Here is a 17,786-nt window from a genome sequence, read left to right as displayed (position 1 = left end):
ATTTGATAATGATCAGTGTAATTGATCAGTGGCTATGCGTCGGCTACAGTCATATTAGACAAAACAACATTTTGTTGCATAAAAACGGAATTACTAACTCTGTAACTCCCATGAGTGACCAAGAATGAATTTCTCCCTACAATATCCATACAATTTCAAGCAAACAAGTGATGAGAATAAAGAGAAATATCAATTGGGGGATTATCAGTTGATCCAGTTACAAATTCTCAGAACTAAAATCATAAGAATTGTACAGCAGTCAGTAAGGAGAATTACTAATAAGATCTTGGGATTGAAAGGGTTAAGGCAGGGGTAAACCTAAAAAATGCCCACTTTTTTCATCATTTTTCACAGTTAGGATTTAGTTGAAAACTTAGGCAAACTATATATCCCTGGAAAGCTTATCACTTGAAGATCACAAAAAAAAAATTTCACACTCTACTTGTCAATTGTAATAGGATACCACTCATTTAATTGTGCCACCTGCTGGGTTCTATTAAGGTTTACTTAAGAAAAGATAACTCCTTCTGGCATTAATAAAAAATAATGTTTTTAGTATAGATTCAAATTAGACATGTTGCTTATTGTTATGAGCAGAAGGATTTCTGGTATGTTGAAAATATTTCAAATGATGAGCGATTAAATTTGACCAAGGAAATTGAAAGGGTGTTTCACTTAATAACTTTAAGTAAATATATCATATGGAAAATTGCTCTGCTTATAACACCAAACTTATCAAGGGGAACAAACACTGAAAATTGCAGATCAATCAGATAAATTGTTCCCAAGATATATTCTCTTGAAGACAAAATTATTGCATAATGAGGAAATAGCCTTCAAACTTGCGGATAGCAATCAAAATTAATTTTTTTAAATATGTAACCACTATAGTGGCCTAATTGTCCATATTTTGTCCACAGGAGTGTCTAAAAGCCTCCTGATTCATAGGTTACTCCTTCAGCTTCTTGAAGGGCTTCCTCCTGACGAGTCCGCAGAAGTTTCTTCCCTTGTTGTCGTCTTTTTTCCTTCTGTGTAACATGCAAATCAGACTTTGTCAATCCTTTACTATCTTTTGCACATGCTACCTCTCTTGTGCATACACCACCAGGGATAGATATCCTCTCCATAATTTTTAGCCTAGTTGAAGCTCCACTATGGTAATGACAGACTGCTGATGCTGCCGCACACCAATCTACTTTAACACCGTGGTACTTATGTTTAGGACACCGTACCCACACCATAGAGTTGACACACTCATTAGGAAAACTGTGACATCAGCCTTGCTCTTGCACTCTTATCTTCCTCAAAGAGTTAAGTTGCCTAGAAAGACAAATCAAATGTAAAATGTGAGATAAATCGGGCAATTTTATTATAAGTAAAGTAAAGACTTCACGTCAGATATATACATTCTGTGATTTTTCCCCAATAATTTTTTTTGTTTACAGTGTATATGCACAATACCTAAAAGTCTTTCTCTTAAATATTTAATAGATAAATCAGTGTAATTCAGCGAGGAAAAACTGGAACTTAGGGATATGATATGGGAAATAAGTCATAATCAAGAGTAGAGAACGACCTAGACTTCAAAAAATTTCTCACCTTTCTCACACGTGCGCCCTTGAGACCGCCGTGGATAAATTTTTCACATCTATTAATCTATATCCCTTGCTTTCCTCGGTATTGAAGGTGTACTAATCATCAGACCTGTCTAAAAGAAGCTCCTCGTCGGCATATTTCATTTTCTTTCAGGAGGAACCAACAGTTTCTTTAGAGTCCAAGTCGGAGAGCTGATTTTCATCCCGTGAGGTGCTTGGAGTTGAGGAGGCGATTTCGTCGACAACAGGAGCGGTTTCTTCGGGCTCTTCTTCCTGTTTTCGCCTTCCAAAAAAATTCTCTTTCTTTCTTCCTGTAGACCTTCCAACCGTTTTCAATAACTTTACCTTTTATTTATTGCTCTGTGTGAACTGAGTGTTACATTCGAATAAATAAACTGACGCTACGTATATCCCATAATGGTTTTATCCCTAGAAAAACTTTCCAAATAAGACTACATAAAGTGTCTCGTTAAATCCCGCCCGCTTGGAGCTTGGTTGCCAGAATAACACATCATAAACTACCGATAAATCAAAAAATGCTTCTCTCGTTGCCATGTTAACCACGCAAATAGCCAGAGCGGGACTTTTGAAATCGCTTAAAAAGGTAAAAATAATGAAAATAAATGGAAAATTATTTCTCCATAGTAAACTTAACTGAGTTTTGGAGCCAATTTTAGGTTTACCCCCGCCTTAACACAAGATGATCATCATCGATCGAACACAGCGGCAAGTCAATGTAATACTGTTTCCTGGAAATATGTTTAATAGTCCTGGATCAGTGCCTGTACTAAATATTACTGTAGATCATGAATTAAACTCACTGCTCAACCTCACATGGATAATATTGAAAGGTGATACAAATGCACAGTGCATTGTGTTAAGGCCATTACAACTCCATCAAAGGTGAGGTAGTGGTTGACGTTTAAATACAGTGTCTTGGCAGGGTGTTTCAGATTGACTAAATTTAATCCCGCGCTTACTGCATGCATGTGAAGACTACATGCTGCCTTGGTAGTTGAACCTAAGGTTTACGCTAATGGCTGAGCGGTAAAAATCTGCCTACTATCGGTTAACCCTGACCCACTTAGTAAAGCTAGGCGAGAATGTCGCCAACAGGTTACACCAACAGGTAACAGTGTCCATCGCAGTTAGCTTAATTTCCAGAATTTTTTCAGATTTCCTAGACAGTTTGTTGGTAATATGACTCCCTGATGGAGAGAGACTCTGAGGATATGTCTTGGACTAGAGCACAATACAGACCTTGAATGCAAGGACCTTGTGATTTGCTGAGACAGGCATGCTTAGGGAAGCCTATGATCAGGCTTCTAATTACTTACAGTACTTTGCCCAGGACAACAGACCTATGTCCCCAGAAAATGTAAGACCTTTTTTAGTGTTGGTTTTGTTTTGTTTTGTTTCACAATTTTTGTTGCTTTGTTTTCACCCCAATTTCTTTATTCCTCAAATTTTGAATGTAGTTTTTCTTATTTTTTTCTAATTTGTAGTTGATAACCATACAATGATCATTCATTATGGAGTTTATGCTGGAGATGAAGCTTTTTCATCGCCAAAGCTTTATTAGGAACGAGAAGCACATTCTCATAGGCTGTTAAAGTTGAACAGTCTGGAGAAATATCGGTCCTCGCAAGCGTTGAAGAAAGATTAGTAACAAAATCCTAAGTTACCTTATTAAACGACCGTCTCTAGCAAAATTTTCTTTAATTTTCATGTCACTTGGTCTTAAATAATTTTAATTTTTCGTGCGGGTCACAGTTGGTTGGTCGCTGTTCGCAGGTCCTGGATCACAGGCTACTATGGCGGGTCACGGGTCGCGGGTCGCGGGTCGCGGGTAGCAGGCAACTTTGGCGGATCACGGGTTGGGGTAACCGTTCGCGGGTCGCAGGCTTCTGTGGTGGGTAACGGATCGTAGGTCGCAGGTCACAAGCTACTGTGGCGAATGGCGGGTCACGGGTCGTGAGCTACTACTCGCGTGTCGCGAGTTTCGGGTCGTAACGGGTTAAAGGTCAGGGTTCGTAAGCGACAGGTCACGGTTCACAGAATACTTATAAATAGTTCTTAACCTCAACAATGTCGAGTAAATTACGGTCCGTAATCGAGTAACATCATAGCCAATTTTGCGACACAACCAAAACAATATAAACAGTCAGAATGGACAGGCATCAACAAGTGACCTTCATGAATATAAAACAAATTGGGACCAAAATTGTACTGTCAACTGGTTTTCTTTCTGTCACCAGTCACTCCTGAGCCCCCACCGACAAATCCCTTGTGCTGCCGAGCCAAACTCGACACTAATTCTCGCGCATTGTAGTGTACCAATAACCAAGCTGTTTGTCGGCAATCAGTCGGTATGGACTCCTCTAAATACGAGATAAGGTCAACTCAACAGGAGGTAGTTTGAGACTAAATCATGATCAATTAAACCCCAATTACTAAGAACATTAACCGTTCGCCCACATGGGAGAAATATGCAGTTTCAACATACGTTTCCAATATGTACCTGACGTGTAGCAAAATATGTTGTATTGTTACTCGATTACCCAAACTTTCTTTTTACATCGTTGAAACAGAGAATTATCAAAGACCTATGACCTGCTTTCCGTCACCTGCGTTTTAGACCCGCCGCCTGACAAGCAGGTAAGCCCAGCCCACAGGGTAAAAGCTAACGCCTCCCCACCCCTCCCTCTTTAAGAACTGTCTCACACAGAATGTTTGTGATTCCCGACCACACATTATCAAGTTATCCTGTACGTGTTTATTGCTTTGGCATTCTCTTTGACTTTCTCTTATAACAGTTACCTTTTATTACCACTTCTTAGTGAACCTTACAAGTAAATCGTCATTAAACATGTGCAAATTCGATTTATTTGCTCATATTTGGATTTATTAAATAACGTTGCCTTGAACTTGATTGGTTTGCTTTTTCTCTGGCTTTCTCTGTTACACATATATCTATTATTAGCACTTCTTGGTGAAGCCTTTATCTTTTATTGTCGTACGGGTCGTGGACCACCGTTCACAGGTCGAGGGTTGCATGTCGCAGGCAATTGTAGCGGGTGGCGGGTCACGAGTCATGGGTCAAGGGTCGCGCGTCATAGGCCACTTTGGCGGGTAACGGGTCTGGCTTTCTCTGTTATACTGTCGCTATTTATTAGGACTTCTTGGTGAGGCTTAAAAATGAACCATCAACAAACGTGTGAAAATTAATTTGTTAGCTAATTTTTGAATGAAACGAATTAAGTTGTTTTGTATTTAGGAAGAGGGAAGAACAAACTTGACTTGACCATTTCTGCCAAATTGTGCAACTTTCATCGGCCAGCATAATTTTCATCCAAGTTAGAGTTCTTTACAAAGTTGTTTCCCATACCACTGGTCTCAGATGTTCATCTCTGTCTTCTCTCTCAGAATGTTCATTTAGTCCATATTTCACCTGTTTTTTGCCACAGACAAGGATTAAAGGCAGTGCTGCTGCTGTAAACTCTACCACAGCAGCCATGATAAAAGATGGCACGTAAGTGTGGAGGTGATCTGTCATAAAACCTGTTGATGGAAATTAATGAAACAACAAATGACAACAAATATGAACAAGTTTTGTCTACCAGCTTCACCAATTCGACCGTGCACACTTCTTGAAATCTTGAAAAAGGGGGGGGGGGGGAAAGAGGATGGGAGCAGGGGTTCCTTGAGTCAATTTTTGTTGAGTATGTGGTGCTGGTCTTTCAAAACCCTACCCTATTGCAATCTATCCTGTGTTCAATTATAGACGCCATGTTAGTAACTTTTAGGAAAATGTAGTTTTTGTCATCCTAACTTACTCACTTTTTAACTGTCAGTCTTGCCATTTTTAAGTCCCTTCTTACCAGAATTTTTTTTTCTTACCAAAATCCTAAAAAAGTGCAACCGCATTCTAGTACATCTATTGAAAATGCAACCCCATTAGAGCCAATCCAGTTGTGAAAATATGACCCCATCCAGTGGCACATCCCCATTAGCTTAATTAGGGACACTTCAGATCAGATGAATATGAATTCAGAGTAATTTTTGGAAGGAGGACAGTTATGGATTTTTATTACTAGTTGTCCATTGTCCATCAATTTTTGTGGTGCTCTTTTCCATGCAGTCAGGAGATGGACTTCTGGGCCCAGTCATTTGAAGGCTACTTAGTGCTAAGTCAGTGTTAAATTAATCCAGGTTTCTTCATTTCTCTTATCAAAATCCTTTAAGGGAAAATTTTCCCTATTCTTTTTAGAACATCCAATGACCAAATTGTAACCAAAAAGATATGAACTGAAATTTCTTTTAAAGCTTTCAGACCTGAAATCAAATTTCACCCTAACCCAGCTTTAAACAACTCAGGCCTGGGCTTCTCTTCCCTTGTGAAACATTAGCTAGATGACTTGTGTCACTGGCTGATGGTTTGCTACTGCTTTCTGGATCACACTGTTCATGTTTGAACTTTGGGGAGTTCATTGTGTTGTGTTTTTGTGTTAATGGGCACCACAGAATTGTTAAGGGGACATTTTGTACAATCTGTGCTCTCTGCAGTGAACTAGGAGGCTATTCTAAAGGGTTACATTGACTACCTCTTGATCAAAAATTGATATTCATAAGCTCTTGAGCAGAAAAAGTGAGCCTCTAATCTAGAGAGGTATAACCCTTTTAATCCTAGAACTGGTTAACATGTAAATTCTCTTTGCAATTCTAATATTTTATTTTGCAAATAGATTATGAGAACAGACCTCTGATCAGTCAGATAGTCTTATCTTGATATAACACCAAATATTATTCTTAGATATATATATTTTTAAAAAAAATGTATGGCAGTTAGTTGGGAGATTTACTAATTAGATCATGGGAGTTGCAGGGATGGTGAAGTGAGTCAGGAGAGTCAAGGGATGGGCCCTGACAGACCACTTTTTGTTTTTGGAGGAGTTGAGGGCTTCGTATATATTTATGATTTTTTATAAAATCTTATCAGGTTGAAGCAGAACAGCAGAAGTTACAAGACATGAATCAAGAACACACTCAGAACTTATTGGTGAGTATCAATTCATAGCGATTATACATTTCATTTTACAGTGAAATTTTAAAACGTGTTTATGAGCGTCACGGGTTAGGGAAAGTCGGAGAGACAGCTCTTTGAGGATGGGTGGATTAGTTAGTAAATATTGATTCGTCAGGAAAATTCTAATTAATATATCTAAAGAAACGTCAGGGAAAATTAAATAGACTTCTACCACCCAGTGATTCTGAAAGCTCAGCAATTGATAACAATTGTTTTCCCCCTAGCTTATGAACAGTGAACTAGCATCTCTTCAAGAAAAACTGGAGGACACTGTGCAAAGAAAGGAGAAAGTCGATCAGTTCTTAATCAGTAGTAAAGGCGTTTTTAGACAACAGAGTGAAATGCTCGGCTGCATAAGACTTGCAATCGACAACATCGCAGAAAAGTGTCAAAGACTGCGAGGGACGCCTGTAGAGAAACTCGATGTCGATTCAAAGCTCAAAGTAATTCAAGTAAGTACTTGATAATTAGATTTGTTTCTGATTACGCTTAAAGTTATACTCTAACCTACACAAAATGGTGGGAGAACATGAGGAATAGCTTTCAATCGTGGTCAAAGGGGAGTGAGTTGCAATTTATTTTAGTGTTGTCTTAGAATGCCAATGCGGGTTCTTGCCTTAGCTTGGTAAGTGCGGTTAAGTGAACGGTGTGTAGAGCAATTTTCAAATGACTGTCGAAAGTAATCCAGAACTTGCTCTTTATTGGGTTTACTTCGTTATGTGATTGGTCAAGAAACCTCGTGCCACTTTCTTAACCAATCGGATTCAAAACTAAAACCAATCGCGACTTGGTCCTCGTTTTTTCCCGCGCTTCAAGCCGTTTACTTTTTTTTTTCTTTGAGTTCTCATTGGTTCTCCGTGATGGTTTCCTTCCCATGATTGGCTTTCGTGATTACTTTGGTCATTGTACGAGGACGCTCAATCGAAAAAGCGCTCTACTGACCAATCAGTACGTGGGTAGTATCTCAGTTATTTTCTATTGTACAAGAACGTATTTTTGAAAAGAAGAACGCTAAGTAGTGTGAGACAATTTTTTGAGACTTACTAACAACGATTAATTGGTTTTGTTATTCCATGAGTCACTTGGAAGGAATAAATAAGTAAACTTTCAATTCTTAGAATAGAAGAGGTTTTGTTTTTTCCCTCAGAATGTAACCAAAATAGTTGAATTTAGTCAGCAAGTTTTTTTTACGTATTATTTACGCGGAAATACGTCGGGCATCTTCATTGCACCATTTTCTTTTTCTTTAAATCTTACAGAGTAACCGTTTTCCAGCTCGTAGCCTCTGTAATGATAATACGACATGAGTTAATCTTTCTTCACTTTTCAGGAACACATCATAGAGCACACTGACATCCTGAAGCTGGCCAAACTCCCAGAGTCCGCGGCGGCCTCTGAAGGACTTCAACCCAGTCCATCAAGCATCCTCAAGAACAGAGTATCCCGGCATGCACTGGTAGACTCGCCATTTAAGTCTAGTCTATCCAGAGGTCTTAAGAATGTGCAGATGGCGCTGAGATTTGCTGCTGATGTCAAGCAATCATAGTTGTAATTGCAGTTCTGCAGAGAAGTCTCCACTTAAGCAGCAAATAATAACGTTAATTATGTAAGCCAAGCCTCGAGAGGTGTACCTCCGACGCAATTGTTGTAAAGGAAGTTTTTTTGCCCTTCAGCCCACAACCCCTGCTTGCAATAATGAAGACTGAGATGAAAAAATTACTTCTATATTTCACTTAATTTTATTGGGAAAAATGCAGTAGTCCCTCGGTGTTAATCGACATGGGGATAAATCAAACTAAAAGAATTTGTTCTTTGGCAGCAGAGTTTCATAGAGAGGGGTGCAATAACTCTCTTGACTGCGTGGGCTGCTGGTCCCCAAAAATTGGGAGCAAATGGGAAGGGAGGGTAGGTAGTTTTGTGAATACTTCAGTATAAAATAATCCACATTATTTTTGGAAATGACTTGGAAGTAGATTACTGATCATTAGCTTAAAAATTGAAGTTGATCTCTAACGTTTTCGAACATTGAATCAATAACTTTCCTACTGTTCTCTTTTCATTAATCTCTCTTTCTTATGAATGCATTTTTTATAAGTCATTGGAATTTTGTAAGAAACAATCTTGTAATGCTGAAATTATATTTATTGTGTATATATGACAATTTTTTACAGTAATAAATCGATTTCTTTAATAAGTTTATTCCATTTGTTTGGTGTTTCTTTGTACGTCATGAAACTTCTTTGAATTTCTTCCTGCTCATTTCCTTCCTCGTAGCCACAGATAGAGGTTACTTTACAGATATTATTTGCAGACAGTCTTTGAACGGAAGTGTTATCCCCGACTTTTAATTCCTATCATGTGATGGCCAAGGCCGTATCATTTGTTCACTACATTTCTTTGACAACTAGATTGTGTAATGAGAGAACATAGAAATGATGGCATCCCCCCCCCAGACCTGATCAGGCACTGCAAGACCACCTTTTTGCAGCCTCTACACGACACCCTTTGCAAGTGTTGGAGTGAAGGTGGTGTTCTACAAGACATGAGAGATGCTAAGATCGTCACCCTGTACAAAAACAAAGGCGGCAGAAGCGACTGCAACAACTTCAGAGGCATCTCCCTCTTGAGTATCATGGGCAAACCGTGTGCCATAGTCTTGTTGTTGCATCTTCAACAGCTGGCGGAACGCATCTACCCAGAGTCCCAATGCGGCTTTCGAGCAGAACGTTCTACAGTGCACATCATCTCCTTCTTTCGCCAACTAAAGGAGAAGTGCAGGGAACAGCAGAAGCCCCTCTACATTGCCTTCATAGATCTGACCAAGGCCTTCAACCTGGTGAGCTGGAACGGGCTCTTCAACATCCTTCTGAAGATCGGATGCCCCCCACAGCTTCACAACATGATCAGATCTTTTCTTGACGGTATGAAGGCAACCATCCAATACGAGGGCAGCATGTCCGAACCTTTTGAAATCAAAAGAGGCGTGAAGCAAGGCTGCGTCCTTACTCCAACCCTCTTCAGCATCCTCTTCTCCCTCCTTCTGAAACATGCTTTTGGGAACTGTAACATTTATGTCTATAATTAGGACTTCTTGGTGAAAACCTTTATCTTTCTCTGTCGGGTAACGGTTGCGAACTACCGTTCGCAGGTCGAGGGTTGCATGTCACAGACAATTGTAGTGGGTGGCAGGTCACATAGGGTACTGAGGAGGGTAACGAGTCTGGCTTTCTCTGTCATACGGTTGCCGTTCATTAAGACTTCATGGAGAGGCTTAAAAACTAGACCATCAACTAGTGTGAAAAATTAATTTGTTAGCAAATATTGATTTAAACGAATTAAGCTGCTTTGTATTTGGGAAGACGGAAGAACAAACTTGACTTGACTTGACCATTTCTGCCAAATTGTGCATTTTTCGTGGGCTATGACCGGTAGAGAACTAGTCAGCATAATTTTTGTCCAAGTAAGTGTTCTTTACAAAGTTGTCTCCCACACCACTGGTCTCAGATGTTCACCTTTATCTTCTCTCTCAGAATGTTCATTAAGTCTATATTTCATCTGTTTTTTGTCACAGACAAGGATTAAAGGCAGTGCTGCTGCTGTAAACTCTACCACAGCAACCATGATAAAAGATGGCACATAAGTGTGGAAGTAATCTGTCATAAAACCTGTTGATGGAAATGCAACAACAAATGATGACAGCTTCACTAGCTCAACCATGCAGACTTCTTGAAATCCTGGAAGGGGGAAGGGGGAGCAGCCAGGGGTTCTTATTGTCAATTTTTGCTGAGTATGTGCCGTTAGCCTATCAGGACCCTACCCTATTGCAATCTATTCTGTGGTCAAATGCGTTTTATTCTGTGGACAAAGACCCCATCTTGGACACTTTTGGAAGAGTGTAATTTTTGTGATCCCAATTCAGTCACTTTTTAACAGCCAATCTTGTAATTTTCAAATCCCTTCTAAACATAATTTTTTTTACCACCAAATCCTGAAAATATGTGATCTCATTCCAGTAAATCCATTAAAAATGCAACCCCATCAGAGCCAATCCAGCCATGACAATATGACACCATCCAGTGGCACAACCCCATTAGCCTATCATTAGGAAGTACACCCCCACCCCCCTCCCCAGGCTTCAAATATATAGCTTGCTTAAATTCTGTCTTTGCTGATGAACCCACATCCTATTGTGTTCTTATCAGTTGTCTCTTGCTTACCTCACCTGCCCCAAACTAGACGATGCCGATGGATAGATTCAAATTTAAAGGTAGCCTTGACGGGAAAAAAATACTAAACATAATTTTGACCTCTACCTTACTGATTACATTTAGCAATTTCTTATAAATTTGTTGGTTTAGGTCTGGTTGCAATTACAGAATTCTGAATTATTCCACATTTCGGTGATTTCTGTTTTACTTACCAGCTAAGGGAGGTCCAGCTGCAGTCATTGTGCCATAGAAGATAGCACTTAAGCCAAAAGCAGATGCTCTTTTCCTAGGCTCTGTGTAATTATTAATCATGCAAATGTTAAACGTGCCTATTTCAAAACCATCTGCCAGGCCATAGAAAAAAGAAAATGCTATAAGATTGCCATAGTTTTTGGCTTGAGTGAGCAAAATTACAGATGAGCCGTCTAGTGCAAGACCAAGCATGAACACGTAAATAGGATTCACAGCACGTATGTTACACAGGATTCCACTAAGCAGTCGGCCTATAAATGTTGTGATACCAATGTAAATATAAAGCCTTGATGCAGCATCAGCTGAAACATGGAGGCCCTCTGAAAACCTCACCTAAAAATTGAATGAACAGGAATTTGTATTCAATTCTGAAGTTCGTGGGCATTTAGTTATCAAATAAAAATGGTTGGCTTTATAATCTGTCCTTATCAGTTATCATATGTAACTGAAAATCTGTACAAGTGGCATATGGCAAGAGCTGGGAGTAATTAACCCTTTAACTCCCATGAGTGACCAAGAGAGAGAATTTCTCCTTACAATATCAGTACAATATCAACCAGACAAGTGATGAGAATTACGAAAAGTGTCAATTTGGGGATGATAAGTTGATCCAATTTTCTAAATTTTGCTGAACTAACATAAGAATTGTATGGTTGACAGTAAGAAGACCATCTTGAACTATACTCTGTCTTCTTATCATTATTAATTATGATTATTAATATGACCAACCAGTCATCAAGCAAACTTTCACTGGTCTTATACTGGGTGACTATAGTGAGGTAATTATTGTATTATTCTATAAGCAACAATTTCATTAGCAACGTACCAAGTGTAACCTTGGGGTGAGGTGCCCTATAAAGGCTACTGACATTGAAAGTGTTAAAACTACAAACACCTTCTCCTTAAAGACTGAGAAGTCTATCCACTCGGTTGATTTTCCTATTTTTCTTCCTTCCTCTTCATTTAAGTCTTCAAGTTTCTCATTTTCTCTCTCAGCTGTATTTTTTCCCCTATTTGCTAAAACTGGACTAAACGTAAGACCAAGGACACAAACAGCTGAGTAAATTGCCGCAGTTAGACAATAAGTTTTTCTCCAATCAAAGGAGTCCAACAAGCCTTGAAGAACTGGTGCCATGCCAAGAACACCCAGCCCTGTTCCTGAGGCAAGAATGCCAGTTGCTATGGATCGGTTCCTTTCAAAGTACTGTGACGTTACCACATAAGATGACACAAAAATACAACTGCCTCCAAATCCAAACAGAACACTGTAAGTCCCATATATAACATAAATACTTGAAGCAAAAGATGACAATAACAAACCAATGGATCCTGATAATCCACCCAATATTGCTGTCAAACGGCAGCCAAGGCAATTCACTAACATGCTCGTCAAAGGTCCAAGGACAAATATTAAGGCTATTCCGACTGAACCAACCCATGCTGCAATAAAAAATAAAGGCAAACAAAAAATTGTTACTAGATTTTTTTTCAAAACAATATAAAAACTGGTAGTATGTGTAATGATGAGTTTAGGTAAAAGAAGTTTAATTTATTACTCCAACATACACCAAGCAGTTACATGTTCAAAAGGTGCAAATAACTGACAACTCCGAATGCGCTTATTATAATATGAGCAGTGCACTCATTGGGATTAGTTCATGTGTAAATGTGCATGTTCGCCACTTAGATATACATGCACAGTCCGGTAATCTATGCCAGCATATTTCCGACAGTATTTCATCAGAGTGTGGAGAGGGTAGTGGCCATAATTTGCATGAAAATATTGTTGCATAAAAACATTGTCAGGTGGGCTGGTATTGAGCAAAATTTGCTTGCAGTTTGTGCTGGTGCTGGAAAAAATCACTTAACTTGGGCAGCTTGCATCACTTGAATATTATCCACACTGTTCTCTATTAATTTCTTAGGGTGCTTACTTTAGTTGGTTCTATCATTTCCTTTGTTCCCAACTTAATGTGGGATTGAGGTGTAATATTAGCAGAATGCAGTCGAAACGTCGCGATCTACATCACACGTGACTACATCGTGAGACAAACTGCGAAAAACTTAGCTTTATTGTTATTCACCACGATGAATAACCACAACCTTTTCTACGAAATCTTCACTTATATCATAACACTGTTAAAAAAAAATGAAGCAGCCGACACAAGCGAAGCAAATTTTTAACGACAACTATGAGTTTCGCTAATGAAGACACGCTATGAAGCGAGGATATATTTTTTTACGGAAAAGACTTGAATCGTTTTATTAGCGTAGTCGAGGTATCCAAGTACTTATCGTAAACTGAAATATGAAATTATAAGGGCGAAGCTAAGCTAGATTCTAATATATGAACCAACATTCCAATCATTCCGATATAAAAGCAATATCCAAAAAGACTAGCTAAAACTCTAAAACAAACTCACAAAAAGACTATCTTCAAAGGATAAAGGAGAACCCCTTGAAAACGAATTCTAACAAAACTAATAACCGAGTGGGAAAAACGAGCAGCTTTCTAACAAAGCGTGAACAACGTAAGCCACGTGTTACAAGGTTGCGAAAACAAGTGATAAAGAAACTGGTGTAAAAACTATGCGAAACTACCGAAAGACTAGATGTTTAGACAAGCACAAGGAAAAGGAACATAAGCACTTACATAACAGTCCCGCTTGTAAGAGTTTGACCAAAACGAACTTCAAGATAAGGTGGGCAAAAAGGCGCTTTCCGATGAACACGTCTTCTCGTTAGCCCAAAGCAAGACAACTAACTAGAATGCGGTTTTGGGTGGAACTTAAAGATCACGTCCCTAATGGACAAACAGAACGTCACTATTGAGGTTTAACACGTTTAACCCGAAACAAACTTAAGGCGAATCAATGTCCGGTGGCAAAGGCGTCGCAGCCGTTACAAAAAATTATTGAGCAAATTGATATTTTTGTACTAAGCTAACTGAGATAGAAGGCGATTGCATCAACTTACTACACCATCGAGAGACATATTAACTTGTACAGAAGAGAAATGTAAATTCATAATAAAATTTATGCAAACATTGATGTTCAAAAGCTCACATTTGGTTATAAATTGAAAAAAAACAAAACAAAAGATAAGCTTATACATAACGAAAATTAAGCCGATAATAATTCGCTTGCAAATTTATTCTGACAAGTCAAAAACTAACATAACGAAATTTTAACCAAGGAACACGCACATAAAACTTTGTTGAAAAAACATCCAGGAGTGTGAACACTGAGTCATCACACATAAAAAGTTATTGATTGTTTCTTTAGTGAAGTTACCTGTCCTTTCTCGTGACTCTTGAAAGTAGTCCATTAACACTGGAAACAGAACTCCAAAGTTGAGCGAGATTCCAAACATCAAAGCGATCATAACAGTTGCACAGACACAAACCAACCAGGACCATCGACTGTCAATCTCTTTTCTACACATGCCGCGATTTTCTACAGTTAAGAGCGATACTTCTGACTTATTGGGTTCACGCATCATTCGTATTCCCACTCGAGTGAAAGTTCTTTAAATAAAATCTGATTAGATCAAGTGTTTGATTTCGTTGTACAATACAATCATCACAGACAACTCGTGCCACTTCGCGTTGTAATAAAAACACTTTTGAAATAACCCGGGTTTATGAAGGTCAGGGCTGTGCTCTCTATGTGATATGAAATCGGCGTGTTGCGTGATATTCGACGACAATCGAGCATGACGAGCCAGACGTTCTTAGCAACCGAAAAAAGAGCTTTGGATCCTGCTGAGATCGAGGAGTTTTACTCCACGATCTCAGCTTGACGTCCAGCAGCTTGCAACAACAAATTAAGGAAACAGCTCGAAATGTTGAACTGGATGATACATGTAAAAGGTTCTTTTACAACTGCCTATGTGAGTCCCAATATGATCATCCAAATTTCACATATATGCATTTCAACATTTTCCCAATTTTACATATGATCCACCTTAGGTGGTGAACAGACATTAGGTTTCACTCATTTTTGTGCAAGGTTTGTTTGTGTCATTTAGAAGTCTCATTTTATTGACCAAAATTAAGCAGATTGTATTTGTTTGCCAAGGGTGAGACATACAATTTTGTTGATATTGTAGTAAGAGTGCATTTTTTTTCGCTGATACTTTTAAAATTTTTTTTAAATGTTAGATTTCAAGGTTTTCTGTGTTGTGAATATTTGTAAAAATCGTATGATTAAGAACTGATGTAGCTAGGTGAATACTACTTTGATTAATTGGTAATAAAAAGGCTTCAAAAAAATTTATGTTAAGGCTCTTATTGCTTGCGTCACATACGGGAGGGAATGATTCCAAGTAGTTCAATGGATCATTTGATTTGCGAAGTGGATTCAGCGACTGGTAGAACTTCTTCAAAATCGTTCTAGATCAAGGGAGCCTGGAGCTAAAGAAATTATGAGCGAGAGAAGTAAATGTAAATATAAATTTCCAAATGGTTGACAGTGTAAAACACCGATGAATATAGGAATACATGCCATTTTCCGCACGATAATCGAACGGCAAATACAAGAAAATGCGTGGGAATAACCGCATTCGGTTGGTGAACCGCCACTAACAACGCGTTTTCTCAACGCAAACAGCTGCAAACGCTAGAAAATATTGTATTTCAATTTGTTAGCCAACCCGTGAACGTTGGACGACACTTGGTTTTCAAGCGTTATCTACGCATTTACTGTCCTAGAAAATGGAAGAAAACGCATTGTCTTCAACGGAAAACGTCTGTGAAAACAATGTTTTGTTACTGGGAAAACACCAGTAAACAATGGAATACAAACTGTTTTCCCGTCTGTTAACCGTACTCTTAACACTAAGAAAACAATCGTTTTCATAGAGTTCACTGTGGAGGAAAATTGCTGGATAATGGAACGAATACTCCAATTTGCCGACTCGAAAACAACGGGAGAACGTTGGATTTTCTTTTCGGAAAATGTCAGAAAATGCGTGAATAATGCTGCGTTTTCAAATATTCACAACTTGTTTTCCGAACGGGTGAACACCACTTTTTTTTGCAGTGTTCCATTGTAACAATATCCCTGCTACTGATCATTTATGTTACGCTGAAAGTGCGAACTTTCGCGCGAGCGTGTTATAATCCTGAAACGAGAGTGTGCGTTTATAATTAAAATTTCTATTTTGGTAATTAAAAACGTGTCAGTGAATGTATGCCACGTTTGGAGTGAATGACGTATTTTGGCTCTTTGATTTTTATCAATAGGCCGGGAACAAAAGCGAAAGCGGACGAGCCGACTTTATTTGCTGACTTTCCAAGTCAGCTTTCCTTTTCTGAAACCGCTCTATTTTCTGGACCGTAAACCGCCAGACAAATACGTACGTGCCAGCAAATCGATACTAAGAAAGAGTATAATAGACCCTTTTTGTTGAACGAATCTCGGATTTCGTCATTTTTGGGTCATTTTTAACACTCACGCGAAATTCCCCCTTTTTTAAGTCTGCCTGAAATGAACAAGGGACGAACCGGACGCCACGACTTTTGCCTTCGATTAATGCACGCAACACGCTCACGCTACGACTACAAACGAAACGCGTATGTCGATCAAAATGAGAACGTTGCGGAGTTTGACGGCGAAATTTAGCCGTTTAAACCGTGAAGTAGTGCGAATTCAGCATGTTAAATTTTTGATACTGTAAAATTTCGGTTATAAGCCCTTGGCTAATACTAACTACTTAATAACCGGGCGCGAGGGCTTAACTGTAAAATTCCAGACTGAGGGATGAAATTTTTGCTTTATGAACCGAGCCTCTGGGCGAGGTCCATAAATCAAAATTTCAGCCCGAAATTATGGAATTTTACAGTAAAGCCCGAGCAAACAAGGTTATTAAGTTTTTTTTATAATATGGCTTCAAATAGGTAAAGCGCGTGAAATAGAGTGAACTTATACATTGCCTTCATTTTCCGTCACAATTTCGTCAGGATAATAAAATTCAGAAATGTTTTTCAGAACGCATAGTTAAAGAAGAGATACGTTTTTTGTTCAATTCCTTGCTTTTTTAACGAAGTTCCTTTCAGCGAAAGTCACTAAGTTCGCTAGGTTTTGTAAACCAAAACCGTGGCGGAAAAAATCTGCTATGCCCGTGGGCGTTTACCGGGGGATTACGGACCGCTAATTAACCAATCTGAGCGCGCGTGCTATTGCAGCCATATAATAAAACTTTGTAAAGGGTTTTGGGTAGGTTTAGCGGATTGAAAAGCGTTTAGAAACAAGCCATGGTAATGTTGATCTAAATTCGTTTTTAATTTAAAGTCATATTAAAGCAAAATTTCCAGTTAGCACTGTCATCCAGCAGAGGGGGGAGGCGGGGTTATCGGGGGGCCTATAACCGGATTGTTTTGTCTGCAGGTAGATAATCTAACCAGAATTTTACAGTATACACTTCGGGTCGTTTTACACGGTACGAAATTATCGCAGTGTATTCAACAATTTCCCAGGCTGAAGTCGCAACACTTTATATTTTAAAAGCCAGCCGTCTATCATACTGCATTTTCTTTTATTTCAACCAGTACACGACTGAAATAGGACACATCCAAAGCCCGCTCTCTCCCACCCACTATATGATGCTAAAGTTCCCACTGAGGCAAGCTTTCACACGCGAAGT

The 17,786-nt window shown here is 38.9% G+C and overlaps 2 protein-coding genes and 1 long non-coding RNA gene across 5 annotated transcripts; 1 reads left to right on the top strand and 2 right to left on the bottom strand.

The window, feature by feature from the left end:
- Window positions 1-442: 442 nt before the first annotated feature.
- LOC113670597 (uncharacterized) lies at window positions 443-2,026 on the bottom strand. Its single transcript, XR_016188582.1, has 2 exons — window positions 1,600-2,026; window positions 443-1,320 (listed from the first exon to the last, which is right to left on the bottom strand). It is a non-coding gene; the product is annotated as an uncharacterized LOC113670597 (long non-coding RNA).
- Window positions 2,027-4,357: 2,331 nt separating this feature from the next.
- LOC149042301 (monocarboxylate transporter 4-like) lies at window positions 4,358-14,773 on the bottom strand. Of its 3 annotated transcripts, none has more exons than XM_089212827.1 (4): window positions 14,435-14,773; window positions 11,968-12,581; window positions 11,102-11,474; window positions 4,358-5,156 (listed from the first exon to the last, which is right to left on the bottom strand). In XM_089212827.1, exons 1-4 carry the CDS (start codon window positions 14,640-14,642, stop codon window positions 4,963-4,965), a joined length of 1,389 nt encoding a protein of 462 aa, XP_089068953.1. In that variant the 5' UTR covers window positions 14,643-14,773; the 3' UTR covers window positions 4,358-4,962. The 3 variants fall into 3 exon arrangements, with proteins under 3 accessions (XP_089068953.1, XP_089068951.1, XP_089068952.1); XM_089212825.1 differs by lacking the exon at window positions 4,358-5,156 and adding an exon at window positions 8,803-10,346 and having other exon boundaries at window positions 14,435-14,772; XM_089212826.1 differs by lacking the exons at window positions 4,358-5,156; window positions 14,435-14,773 and adding exons at window positions 8,803-10,346; window positions 13,795-14,151.
- On the top strand, window positions 6,500-8,880 carry LOC149042302 (uncharacterized). The gene is made up of 3 exons (XM_089212848.1): window positions 6,500-6,654; window positions 6,906-7,133; window positions 8,012-8,880. Exons 1-3 carry the CDS (start codon window positions 6,625-6,627, stop codon window positions 8,225-8,227), a joined length of 474 nt encoding a protein of 157 aa, XP_089068974.1. The 5' UTR covers window positions 6,500-6,624; the 3' UTR covers window positions 8,228-8,880.
- Window positions 14,774-17,786: the final 3,013 nt, after the last annotated feature.

The sequence above is a fragment of the Pocillopora damicornis genome, chromosome 7 (genome assembly GCF_964200805.1).
Source record: "Pocillopora damicornis chromosome 7, jaPocDami1.2, whole genome shotgun sequence".
Lineage (NCBI taxonomy): Eukaryota > Metazoa > Cnidaria > Anthozoa > Scleractinia > Pocilloporidae > Pocillopora > Pocillopora damicornis.
The sequence above is the reverse complement of the archived record's forward strand: the minus strand, read 5'-3'. Positions and strand labels throughout refer to the sequence as shown.

Excerpts from the sequence above, each read along its gene's own strand:
- LOC149042302 (XM_089212848.1), top strand. The coding sequence starts at position 6,625 with ATGAATCAAGAACACACTCAGAACTTATTG. Across the intron at positions 6,655-6,905 it reads AACACACTCAGAACTTATTG|CTTATGAACAGTGAACTAGC; the intron begins GTGAGTATCAAT and ends TTTTCCCCCTAG. Across the intron at positions 7,134-8,011 it reads CAAAGCTCAAAGTAATTCAA|GAACACATCATAGAGCACAC; the intron begins GTAAGTACTTGA and ends TTCACTTTTCAG.
- LOC149042301 (XM_089212827.1), bottom strand. The coding sequence starts at position 14,642 with ATGATGCGTGAACCCAATAAGTCAGAAGTATCGCTCTTAACTGTAGAA. Across the intron at positions 12,582-14,434 it reads AGAGTCACGAGAAAGGACAG|CATGGGTTGGTTCAGTCGGA; the intron begins GTAACTTCACTA and ends TTTTTATTGCAG. Across the intron at positions 5,157-11,101 it reads AGCTGGACCTCCCTTAGCTG|GTTTTATGACAGATCACCTC; the intron begins GTAAGTAAAACA and ends TTCCATCAACAG.